Genomic DNA, 13,278 nt, shown 5'->3' with positions numbered 1-13,278 from the left:
TGTGCCTGGCAATGATCTTGTTGGAGGCATTGTTTTGAGAGCGGAGACTATCTTCAGGGTGAGAACCTAAGATCTTTGGGCGACGATGGTGCTTGTGCTCTGTCAGGTGTTGTCTTGGTGGTGGATGTACTGCTGGTGCTAGGGCTAGAATACCGTAGCAAGACTTTTCTTTTTATGTAATTCTTCTTTGTTTTTTAGCTGTGTGCATCCGTAATGCCATGACGGTATTGCGCTGTGTGTAATTGATATTTTCTTAATATTAATATATATTCCTTGTCGAAAAAAGCAAACAGTACTAGAGTCAATTTTCTACAACAGTGGATAACTCTATCAAGCACCATTAGAGCAAAAGGACTTCTCGGAAAATTCCACATTAGTATATAATTTCATTGTGAAACAATGCAGTATTGAAAAGAAAACTAATGAGCCTTTCAATATTCTTCTAGCAACGACAGATTGTTATACAGTATTGAAAAGGACATTAATAACACAATTTTCTTCCGTTGGGGAAGAAGTCAGCTCTCCGGCAATAACTGCTAAACAGCAGAACAAACCAGCAAAAATTTATCAGTTTCATGCAGATTATTATAAACATTTATTATGTACTCCGTCGATGATGAAGACGCAGAACAACCTTCAAGACATCCCGGGCCGCTATATATATGCCGACATGGGGATCGGAGATGACTTCATTTTCCTCGTCTTCAGTTCATATACTAGCTACCCGGAGTTAAATACACAGGCGACGAGGAGAGGGCGTACGTCCATGATGCGGCTGCCTCCTTCAGCTGGGGATGAGACCATCGACGATCCGGAGGTGGAGCGTCAGTATTCGTCATCAGCGACGACGAAGCCGTGCTTTAGGACGACGACGACGAGGAGGAGCGGCGTTGGAGTGGTCATCGCGACCCTTGTGTTTCTTGCTTTGCTCGTCGGCACCAAATGGATCCACCTCGACGCTAGCGCTGCTGTAAGTCCACTTCCAGCTATACCCACTGCATGAGATATGTATGAATCCAATTCCAATCCCGACCTGTTCTAAGTACCTTTTAATCATGAACTAAATTAGCAAGCCATACATAACTTACAGGACATTATAAGACTTAAATCTCGTCAATACAGGCCTTTGAACGAAGCTAGGAAGAAACGATCGATCGATCCTACGAACTGCATGCACTGCAAACCTACTAGCCACTAGCCAGCTTTCCATTAAGTGTAATATGACTCGCTAGCTTTCCTGGCCAAAAGACAAATACGAAAACAAGGGGAAGGAGTAATAATGTACAGGTAAGCTAGCAGCAAATGCTAAGTGTACTCCCTGGGTCCTCAAATATGACTTCTAGCTCTTTTATTTTGTTAAATAATTTAAAGTTTGACTAATTTTACAGGAAAAATTGACAATATTTATGGCACCAATTTAGCATCACTAGGATCTTCTTGAAAATTAGTTTCATGTTATACCAATTTAATACTCCCTCCGGTTCATATTAATTGACTCTAATATAGATGTATCTAGACACATTTTAGTTCTAGATACATCCATATTGAAGTCAATTAATATGAATCGGAGGGAGTAATATAAGTTGCTACTCTTACATAATAAAAAATCACTTGCGTAAACCTGCAGTTTAGGTAGATTTGGCCTCTTAATTGCAGTCACATGCTCATTAACTATAGTCAACGGATTTTGCCACCGCCCCAAAACATCGCACACATCTCCATGAAAAAAGAAAGAAAACAACTTATTACTAGTAGTATGGAGTACTTCATACTCAATGCTTCTAATAAATATGGTATTTAAAAAAAAATACTCCCTCCGATACAGATTAACCAACGCGTATGAGATATTGATGGGACCAAGGCAATCGTTGATTGGTACAAGAAAACGCTCGGCTAAAGCCTAATATTGCCTCGTTGATTGTGGCGTTTAATTAGGGAGTTCAACGATCATGGTTTGACCCAGAACTGGCCAGTAACCGCATGATTAATTCTGCATGCAATGGTCAGTTCTTTTCCCGTAGACAACGCATTGAATCTGCATGCACTAAGACTAGCCCCACTAGGAGTATCATAAGAGCAAGTACAATAAGATCTAGTCAGCTAGCTACAAGGATTAAAATAATATATTTGTGTCTAGTTGGATGAGAGAGAAGAGGAGAGGGAATGTGAGTAGGCTCTTAGCACGTGCTCCTAGGCACGTGCTCCTAGGCAAGGTGTGAATGAAAGGTGGGTCATCCATTGAAAAAGTAGTACATTTTTATAGCCAACTATTGTACTTGTTAGTTACATGTTGACTATAGATGACATGACATCTTGCTTATAGCCAACAACCGGCTATACTATTGGAGTTGCTCTAAGAGCAATTCTAATAGTGCAGCTGGGTGCTGGCTATAAGGCCAGCTATAGTCAGCTTATAGCTAACTTGTACAATAGTTGGCTTTAAAGATTGATAACTTTATGTATAAAAGGTCCACCACACATACTCACAAAGTGCCTAGGAGCACGTGCAAGAGCTGGCTCTTGCATTAGAGCCCATCTCTCTTCTCTCTCCACTTCTCTCTCATCCACCTAAGCAAAACAACACTATTTTTAATTCTTATAGCCTGCTGAGTCAGCCTTATTATACTTGCTCTAAGACTGCTCATAGTGGAAGTAACATAGCTAGTAACATCACACATTTCAAGGTATTTTGGTGAAATGGCATACCAATAAATGAAGAAAGAGAGTGAAATGGTAACTAGCTATGTTATCATAACATCACACACCCCAAGGCAAAATGAGTCTACAACATAATAAATGACACAATGCATGACACCACATATAAGTTACTACCCACTATGAAGGTAGTAACCTAGACTAGTAACATGGCATATGTTACTAGTCTAAGTTACTTCCCACTATGACCAGTCTAAGACTGCTCATAGTGGGAGTAACATAGGTAGTAACATCACACATCTCAAAACATTTTGGTGACATGGCATACTAATAAATGAAGAAAGAGAGTGAGGTGGTAACTAGCTATGTTACCATAACATCACACATCTCAAGGTAATATGAGTCTACAACATAATTAATGACACATTGCATGACACCACATCTAAGTTACTACCCACTATGAAGGTAGTAACTTAGACTAGTAACATGACATATGTTACTAGTCTAAGTTACTCTCCACTATGAGCAGCCTAAGTAGTATCATGCATGCCATGTTGGCAAAAATCTGATGTGTCACATCAATTAATGAGGTGAGAGATGAGAGTAGTATCATAATATGATACTGTATCATGACACATAAACCTAGAAAACTTCATGATAAATACATTATATACACAAATTTGCATTGAGATTCTACAAAACATTAAATATGACATAAGTATGATACCATATTATGATACTATGCATTGTGGAGGTGGTATCATAAACTAGTATCATATACATGATACTAGTGTATGATACTTCTCATTGTGACTAGTCTAAGCGTTGCCATGCACGCGATAGAATAAAGAGAAAAATTTGGAGAGAAGAGGATTACCCTAATTGAATGCAATCATCAGTGCAAACACGTCTAAATCGACGTGGGTTTAGAAACGTCTTGTTTCTTCAGGGACGCCGGTTAATCTGGCCCGGAGGAAGTATATCGAGTTTGACCAAGTATTTGGAATAAATAATTTAACATGTAAAATATAAGATCATTATTATTAGATAGTTAATGTAATACAGTATATTTTCATATGTCATCTATATAGTATTATAGCAGTTGAGTGCATTTCAGATCAAATATAAATACTCCAGACCTAAATATATGTCGCGGGTTTAACAAATCAAGATATAAATTAACCTACATTTTTACTAAATCTGTGATAACTGATCTGTATTTTAGGGACTAAGGAGTACATATTCTGCGATAGTACAAAGAGATACGGGAAGAAGCTAATTCTATTTTTCTATATTTTTTATAACTGTTTTTCTTCTATAGTTGGTGAAACACATAACCTCGTTTCTGTTGTCCAGTCACTAGTAGAGAAACCCCCCTTCTGTACCGGTTTGAAAGGGTCTTTAGTACCGGTTTTGGAACCGGTACTAAAGATCCGGCACTAAAGGCCTCCACCCTTTAGTACCGGTTCCTTACGAACCGGTACTAAAGGTGCCCGCGGGGCTGGAGATCTTTTTTTTATTTTTTTTCACAAAAAGGCTATTTCGTTTAATTTTTTTTATCCATTTTTTTCTAATTATTTTTCACTCCCTTTTTTCATAATTTCTAATATTTCCGTTAGTCTCTAACTACACTTAATCTCTAGTCAATTACTTACCCTTGGTCAAACTTCCCGGTCGGTCACCCATCCTCACACTACTCCAACACTAGCACGCTTAACTTCCGGGTTCCTTTCCGTCCCACTTCCAAGTGCTTGCGCGCATGTTGTTGATAGTAGTATCATATCAATCCTATTAACATGTTGGTCAATGTGACACTTCTTTATTATTTGTATTGCAAATAATTTCTTTAATAAACAAAAGTAATGATGTAATAATAATGTTGAATAAATAAATAAAATTAACTTTTTAATTTGTATTATTTTTATATATTTTTTAAACTTTTAATATTTTTTTGCCAAACTTTAAACCTGAAAATTTGAAAATCTTATAATTTGATAAAAGTAATAGTTATTCTGGGAATCAAAAAATCTTATAATTATTAATTTTAATTTTTTAAAAATAAAAAATATATAAAATTCTAAAGTTTTGGAAAAAACCTAAAATCTTCCTGCTTTCATATTTTGATTTGGAATTTTGAGAATCTAAAATTTGGCTAACCGGGTAAACCCAGGTGAATTCGGATGTAACTTTTTCCCACGATGATTTTGATATATTATACGTTTTTTTTCGACGTCGTACGCAAAAGTTCTTGCGGTTTTACCATTTTCCAAAACTTTTTTGCAAAAAAAGTGAAAATTCAAATTTGTTAATTTTCCCAATACTAGGTTGCATAACATACAAGAATCTGAAAACATTTTATTTTTTTGAATTTTCTATCATTTTCATTTGTATTTTACAAAGCAAAAAAGGCGATCCACTGGGGGGGTGGAGGTGCGTGGGGAGCAGGAAAAACCTTTAGTACCGGTTCGTGACACGAACCGGTACTAAAGGGTACCTTAGTACCGGTTCCTGTCACGAACCGGTATTAAAGGTCTCGTGCAAGTGCAACCGATGTAATATGCACCCTTTAGTACCGGTTCGTAAGGAAACCGGTACTAAAGGGTTGGACGAAAGACCCCTTTTTCTACTAGTGAGTATACCGGGCTAGAACAAATGCTTTTCTACTAATTAGCTATATTGTGCTAATGTTTATGCCTCATCCACAGTTCTACTCATTCCTGCCGGCCACCGGCGTCAGCAGCTTCAGTCGGCCTGGAAGCGCTTCTCGCCGGACCCGCTCATCCACGACGCCCCCCATACTGATACCATTCAGCTGCGGCAACGACACGTCGACCCCGACAACACTCTGCCGCGCCTCACCGTCAGCACCATCAGCGTCCTCATCATCACAAAAACGGAAGCAGTACTCTCCGGGCGTGCCGCCGCCGTGGTGCCCCGACTACTTCCGCTACATCCACGCCGACCTCGAGCCATGGCGCGCGACTGGGATCACGCGAGAAGTGCTGGAGAGCGCCCAGCCCCACGCGGAGTTCCGGCTGGTGGTGGTGTCGGGGCGCGCCTACGTCGAGACGTACCGACCGTCGTTCCAGACGAGGGACGTGTTCACGCAGTGGGGCGTACTGCAGCTGCTCGCCCGCTACCCCGGCCGTGTTCCCGACGTCGACATCATGTTCTCCAGCTGGGACGTGCCCGAGCCCCCGATGCATCCCCCAGACTACTATCCCGACAAATCCGCCATGCCGCCGCTCTTCCGCTACTGCAAGGACGAGAAGGTGGACCTCGCCATCCTCTGGCCCGACTGGTCCTTCTGGGGCTGGCCGGAGGTGAACGTCCGTCCATGGGGCCCGATCATGGAGGAGTTCGTCCGGGAGAACGCGCGCCTCCGGTGGCCGGACCGAGAGCCCTACGCCTTCTGGAAGGGCAACCCTGTCGTGGCGTGGGCGCGGCAGGAGCTCATGAAGTGCAACAACGACTCCGCCACCGGGAAGGAGTGGAACGCGCGGCTGTTCACGCAGGACTGGGATAACGCCACCCGCAACGGGTTCAAGGACTCTAACCTGGCGAACCAATGTCGGTACAGGTACAAGATCTATGTGCAGGGGCGGTCATGGTCGGTGAGCGAGAAGTACATCCTAGCATGCGACTCGCCCATGCTAGTCATCGACACCACGTTTAGGGACTTCTTCTCCCGTGGGCTAGTCGCCGGAAAGCACTACTGGCCAATCGACCCCGCCAACAAGTGCAGCGCCATCAAATCCGCCGTAGACTGGGGGAACGCGCACCCTGCGCAGGCACGCCGGATTGGCGAGGAGGGCAGCGGGTTCGCGAGAGACGAGATGGACATGGAGTACGTATACGAGTACATGCTCCATGTGTTGACGCGCTACGCCGCTCTGCTCCGATACAGGCCCACCGTGCCAGAGAAGGCCGTCGAGCTCTGCCCCGAGTCCATGGCCTGCCCAGCCCAAGGTCGAGATAGGGACTTCATGATGGAGTCCAGGGAGAGGTATGTGGCCCGCGACGAGCCCTGCACGCTCCCGCCACCGTTCACCGCCGAGGATACTAGGGAGATGGCCGCCAGAGAAGAGGATGTGCGAAGCAAAGTAGCCAAGATGGAGGGGAGGTAGCAGCTCATGACACGGACGCAGATTTGTGCTACATGGATTTCGTTTTAGAAACAATATTTTGCTACATTTCTACAACATGTATTTTATTTTGGAGACAACGTTCTGCAATCATAGCAAGATCAACTATATGGACTTCATTTTCGAAAAGTGATTTTGGCACTTGGGCATCAGTGATCCTGCCATGTGCAAGCCCTGTGCGCCGTCCATTCTCTTCAGTCGGTCCATCCAATTGTCCATATGCTGGTAGTACACGACCAACTTCCTATGGTATTTGACTAAGTATATCTTCAGCCAAGCTGTATTTCTTTTGGTGAGCATTTAATGATGTGCAACGTGTTCTTGCACTGTGCGCAATGGCATTCTACCATTGCCGACCATTGCAGAGTCACGCCACTCATGGAGGTCAATCCTAGACCTGTGATCACAGCTCAACAAACGATTAGCTCCAGTTTATTTTGTATGTCGTCCTTCCTTATTATAGTTTGTTGGGCTGGCGCTGTTAGTTCCATTGGCAAGCCTGTTCAAAAAGAAATGTTTTACTGGCGGTCGTCGGTAGTTTTAGCAGTTTCAGATGAGTGCTAGTTCCGTTTACCTAAAAAAAAGTTAACCGTTTCAAAAAAAAAAGATGGATGTTAGTTCGAAATGGAACCTTAAGCAACTCTGTGTAAACATTGCTAGGAAAGATATCATTTTGCTAACCAGGAACTTGCTTAGGAAAGATGCCATTTTGCTAATCAGGAACTGGGTCTTACTCATTTTTTATTCCGGTTGACTAGTCGTTGGACTCATTAATTTTTACCGATGGTCATTAATTATCTGGCACAGCTAACATCCCACCCACCTCCTCCAAGGAACCACTGTTCCTGCATACGAAACCAGATGTATTTCTATTTTTCACAAGGACGAAACTCACCAAGGCATAAACTTGCACACCAAAAGGAACGACACAGCTAATATCTTGAAATTCAGTATAGCACGTTGTATGAATCTACCACCAGAGAGCAAAGAAATCAAAAAGAAAGTCTATATTCCTAAGCTTTCTCAGTGCTGTTGACTTATTCGTAAGGCAAGGTTTACATACATAATTCGTGATCGAGTGATAGTTTTAGCATCAGCAAGTAGCCATATTAAGAAAGTACACCTCGGCTCAGAAAACTGCACGTGGCGGGAGCACTGGTGCTCAAGAACATGAAATCTCCTTCCGTTCATTTTAGCTTATATTCTGGATATCTAAGACAATATTTTGTAATGTTCTAGTTCTGAAGCACTCTATGGAGTTTTGTAAGTTTGCAGTGTTTTTTTTTTTTTTTTTGAGACGTAACCGCGGTTCATTAAAATAAAACAGCAACATTACACAGGCCACACACGTGGATACACCTAGAATCCTTGAGGAAGACACGCACCCAGGCACAATTGCAGAAAAAACCTCCAAAGAAAGAAAAATTACAACTAAAGTCCTGGAGGACCCGGACCCCGCAATCACCGTCTTCTCCACCTCGCCGGATCGAGCCAGCATCCTCGCCATCCTTGGCTTTGTGAGTCGCAAGAGAAACTCCCCACAGGCGGAGGAGACAAGTCGGTTGTGCTTGCATCGACCGGGAACCATCCCGATCGTCGAAGCTCGGATCGCGAACCACCGATCCGGAATCGGCATGCCTGCCACCATCAAACCACCTCCCCGTACCTGAAGCAATATCCTTTCCCGACGATCCGCACCGCCACCCGAAGTGACGGCCACCACGTCCGGAAGCAGCGCCCCCTTCTCCCTCTCCCTCGCCGCCACGGCCGTCCAAGAGGAAGAAGACAACACCACAAACAGAGACGCGAACCTCCATATTATTAAGAAAGCTTCGGCCACCTCCATCCCTGCAGTTAATCCACCATAGATCGAATCCACAGAGAAGAGCCGGCCTGGTTCCGGCGTAGGAGATCACCGGAGACCAGCTATGGAGGAGAGCAAAATATATTGTATATGGGAAATGGATTTTGTGAAGAAACTAACATATATCGTACATCTTGACTATTTTTTGTGAACAAACAAACATACATATATGAGCAAATATCCACGAAGATGGAGTGCATGATAGAAAAAATCGATATGCATGGTTTTATACTGTAATCGCTCGCTCGAGTTTGATCTGATGATGGGGGATTTACGAGTTATCACTTATCCGCATAAAACTATCACTTCTTTATATGCATTTTGATTTACGCTTGCAAAAATCTACCACTTTAGTGCAGTTTTTTTTTTTTTTTTTGCAATGGGCAGTAAAACAAATTGATCTCGAATTGGCGCTGAAACTGACAGCACGATACATGCCAGTTTGCTGGTGGTAGGTACTTACCTCCGTCCTCAAATAAATGAGCATCTAGATTTAAAATTTATCTAAAAAATGTGTACTTCTCTCTTTTAGACTGCTCATAGTGGGAGTAACTTAGAGCATCTCCACTCGTCTCCCCGACGAGGCCCCCGAGCGACGTTTTTTTTTCATCCGGACGGCGCAATTCGGCCCAGTCGCGCCCCCGGTTCCTCGTTTTCGTCCGGATTTGGCCCTTCATCCATCCGGCGAGCCCACGCCATCCCCGGTCCCCCGGGGCGCACTCGGGGACTCCGGACGAAAGAATTTGGCGCGAAACGTCGTGTGGACCCTCGTAGTCGGCGACAGGAAAGCCAAATCCTGTCGATTTCCCTCCAATTTGCTTGCATATCCCCAAACTCTCCCGCCGAATTTGGCCATTCTCCTCCTCGTCTTCCAGTTCCAGTTCCCGTCTTCTCGTCCACCGCCGTTCTCCTCCTCGTCTTCTCGTCCACCACCATGCCGCCGAAGGAGAGGAAGCCGCGGGCGAAGAAGGTGCGGCCGCCGGGTATGTCGAACACAGAGTGGGCGGCGAACGAGATCCGGCGCGAGGTCGAAACAAGCGGCAGGGTGGAGAGGGTGAAAAAAGCCGCCGCCAAGAGAGCGGCGGCGGCGGCCCAGGACGAACAAGCGAGGAAGATGAGCATGGCCATGAGCATGGGCCATGCTCACGGCGGCGGCGGCGCCATGTTCCCCGGCCAATGGCCGACGCAAGGTACAAGCAGTTCCCCGTCGACTTTCTCTCCTTCGATCTACTCGCCGTCGCCGCCTGCCATGTTCCAAGAGGGTACCTACGTCCAACCGTCCAGGTTCACGCCGTCGCCGCCCGAGCTCGACGGCGGCGGCAGCGGGAACCAGTACGAGGGCACCTCGCCGGCCCTGCGACGAGGGCCGCTCCTGTTCGGTGCGATGGCGGCGCCGAACGACGAGGAGATCCACGAGATGATCACCTCCGGCTCCATGGCCGCCGCTGCGAGCCCGGGTTTCTTCATGGCCGCCGCCGCTGCGAGCCCGGGGTTCTTCACGCAAGAGGAGGCGAGGGCGACGGCAGCTGTCGCGGCACGCAACGAGTATGTGGAAGATGTGGCCGACGGAAGCCAAGCCGTCGAAGAAGAAGACGAAGAAGAAGAACAGCCAACTAAAGCCGCCGCCAACCTGTCGAAGGGAAAGAAGAAGAGGAAGAAGGACTCGCCGCCTGCCGAACCGCGTATCAAATGGACGCCGAAGGAAGAGGAGTGCCTCGCCGAAGCTTGGATGACCGTGTCCATGAATGGCATAACTGGGGCTAATCAGTCGTTCGACACATATTGGCTTCGAGTGAAGCAGGCGTTCGACGAACGCAAACTCGTCGATCCCTACTTCAGGAAGACGATCATGAACCGGGGAGACAAAGCAATGGCCACCCATTGGGGGATCATACAGACGGCGTGCAGCAAATGGAACGACATACAGGAGGAGGTCGAAGAACGGCCGATAAGCGGCCACGATTTGGAGCAAAAGGTATGCTCCGTCGTCCCTGCATCACCGAGGTTAGCTGTGCACCGTGAAGATCGTCGTGAGCTGACCCGTATCGCCGTGCTCTTTTTCCCCAGCTGCGCCGTGCTTTGGACATGTACGTGGAGGACACCGGCATGCAGTTCAAGTTTCTGAACGTCTACGCCCGCATCGAGAAGTGCGAGAAGTGGGCGGAAACCCGCAAGACCCTCTCGAAGAGCAAGACCGAGTCGTACAACCCCGACGCTCCGGCGGCTGGCGCGGCGGATGGGCGCCCGGTACTCGGCCAGAAGAAGCTGAAAGAGCTCAAAAAGACGGGCAATCCCGCCGACAGGCTGCAGGCGTCGTTCGATAAGTGCTGGGCCGACGCGAGGACGCACGCCGCCGGGAGGGACGACAAGTTCGACGGCAGGTGGCGGGAGATGCTCGCCAACCAAGGCGCCCGGATCGCCCTGGCCGAAGACGACGATGGCGGCGAAGAAGAGGAACACCGACTTGGCGTTTCGATGGGCGGGAACACGGATCCGATGGACGAGGAGACGAGGATTTGGTACCAGGGCCACCGCAGCGACATCCTCCGACCCACTCCGGCCAGTTCTTCATCGTCTCCGCCGGCTCCTACCTCGTCTTCCTCACCGTCTACGCCGTCGACTGCCGCTGCTTCGACGTCGACTGCTGCTGCTTCGACGCCGGCTGCCGCTGCTTCGACGCCGACTGCCGCTGCTTCGTCGTTGACTGCCGCCGCTTCGACCACGGCGTGTGAGGAAACTGGTCCGTCGGACACCGCCGTGCCAGCCGGGACTGCCGATGAGCCTGTTTCCGTGTAATTTCCCTCCTATCGCCGATCTGTGGCTGATCCTTTTGCCGATCAACTGGCCGTATTTGTAGCGCGGGACGACGGTTTGTTTGAATTTAAACTATGTCCGCCGAACTCCGGGTGGACGACTGGAAATACGGTAGTCCCCACGACTTTATTTCGTCCAATCCGGCGGTTGTTTCGTCCGGATTTCGTCGTGGGCAGGCCCAACGAGTGGAGATGCTCTTAGCTAGTAACATCACACAACCAAATCATTTTGCTGACATGGCATGACAATGAATGAAGAAAGAGGGTGAGGTGGTAACTAGCTATGTTATCATAACATCACACACCCCAAGACAAGTTGAGTCTACACCATAGTAATTGACGCAGTACATGACACCACATATAAGTTACTATCCACTATGGAGGTAGTAACTTAGACTAGTAACATATATCATGTTACTAGTCTAAGTTACTCCCCACTATGACTAGCCTTAATGCATTTTAAAGTAGGAAAACATACTTCTCTCTTGTTGCACGGGAATCAAGACCAAAAACATCTACCACATGATCCCATTGTTATCTACATGCACTTAGCTCATTAAATATGGAGTAGTTGATATTTTCCAATGCAAAATTCTTAATATGTCTTAAAAAATTCAGAAGTACGCTCTTTTTAAAACGGAGGGAGTATGCTGCCTACAAATTTGACCAAACCATCATAGAAGAGTGATTACTAGAAAATAATCAAGTCAAGCTAGGACCTACTATAAACAAAATTGGTTCACACATGACATTCAACGTCCCAAAAGACATCCGATAACTGTACAACGATTCCTGGCAGCACGGCCGATAACTGTAGGAAAATAGTCGTACTTATAGCAGCGCTCTATGGTGTATCGGTTTATCCTTCCTAGTTTTAGGCTTATACTATATATCGGTTGATCGGCGGCTGCCATTGTAATATAAGGACATGTCCAATGGAACGACGTATATCGGACGTTAAAAAATGGTCGCGTGCGTCCGTTTGCATCGCTCCGCGAACATATTTTTACCGCGCGTCAGTTTACGTCCGGGTGTGTTCCCAGCGGCGCGATCCAGTTTTATTTTTCAATAATATTTTTCAATAATATTTTTCATTCACCAAGAGTAAAGAGCTACTATACTATAAACTAAAGGAGATACAAGCCCTAGGCTACTTGCTGCCTGACGGCGCGGCCCTGTCATTGCGTCCCTTCCTCGTCTGCTTCTCCGCCGCTCGATGTGCGGTCGCTAGAGCTTGGTGCGCTGCCGCGTCTTCTAGCAGGCGCTGCCGCAGCGTCTCGTTTGCGGCAATCTCGGCCTTCTTGAGCGTCTCGAAGGGGTCGACTAACGCCCTCTGCTCCGCCACCCTCTCCTTCGGGGTAGGCTCATCAGGGTCATTAGATGACCAAACGATGTCGGAGGAGTCCTACTCTGCGGCGGCCGCCTCCCTGTGGCGTTCCATCTCGGCGTCGAACGCCGCGTGGGCCGCTCGCTCCTCCTCTGCTTCCTGCTCCGCGTTAGCCATGAACTTCGCGTCCCTAGCCGCGTCGAGGATGTTATCGCTGCTTTCGTCGTCCTTCAACTCCTCGTCAGAGCTCTCGGGGGATGTGGAGTCGGAGGTGGAGGCGTGGTTGCCTGGTCGCGGCCGGCGCTGCTCATGGCAAAGGTGGAGGTTGTGCGTCGGCGGCGCTACGATGGAGGTTGTGCGGCGGCTAGGATTTTGTGTGGGAGGAGATGAGATGCGCGCGCCCCTCTTTATATAGGCCGGAGGGGCACGGCACGCGTTGCATCGTCATTACTTCGTGCGCAGAGGTAGGCGACG

General features: G+C 47.1%; 1 protein-coding gene across 1 annotated transcript; it reads left to right on the top strand.

The window, feature by feature from the left end:
• The first annotated feature begins 670 nt into the window (after positions 1–670).
• On the top strand, positions 671–6,782 carry LOC124656991 (protein O-glucosyltransferase 1-like). Its single transcript, XM_047195634.1, has 2 exons — positions 671–970; positions 5,361–6,782. The coding sequence occupies exons 1-2, from the start codon at positions 671–673 to the stop codon at positions 6,780–6,782; spliced, it is 1,722 nt and encodes a 573-aa protein (XP_047051590.1).
• Positions 6,783–13,278: the final 6,496 nt, after the last annotated feature.

This window comes from Lolium rigidum, chromosome 1 (genome assembly GCF_022539505.1).
Source record: "Lolium rigidum isolate FL_2022 chromosome 1, APGP_CSIRO_Lrig_0.1, whole genome shotgun sequence".
Taxonomy (NCBI): domain Eukaryota; kingdom Viridiplantae; phylum Streptophyta; class Magnoliopsida; order Poales; family Poaceae; genus Lolium; species Lolium rigidum.
Note: the sequence above shows the minus strand (reverse complement) of the source record. Positions and strands in the feature narration are given on the sequence as shown.

Coding starts and splice junctions, on each gene's coding strand:
- LOC124656991 (XM_047195634.1), top strand. CDS start 671: ATGGGGATCGGAGATGACTTCATTTTCCTCGTCTTCAGTTCATATACT. Junction 971..5,360: donor ACCTCGACGCTAGCGCTGCT/GTAAGTCCACTT, acceptor CCTCATCCACAG/TTCTACTCATTCCTGCCGGC.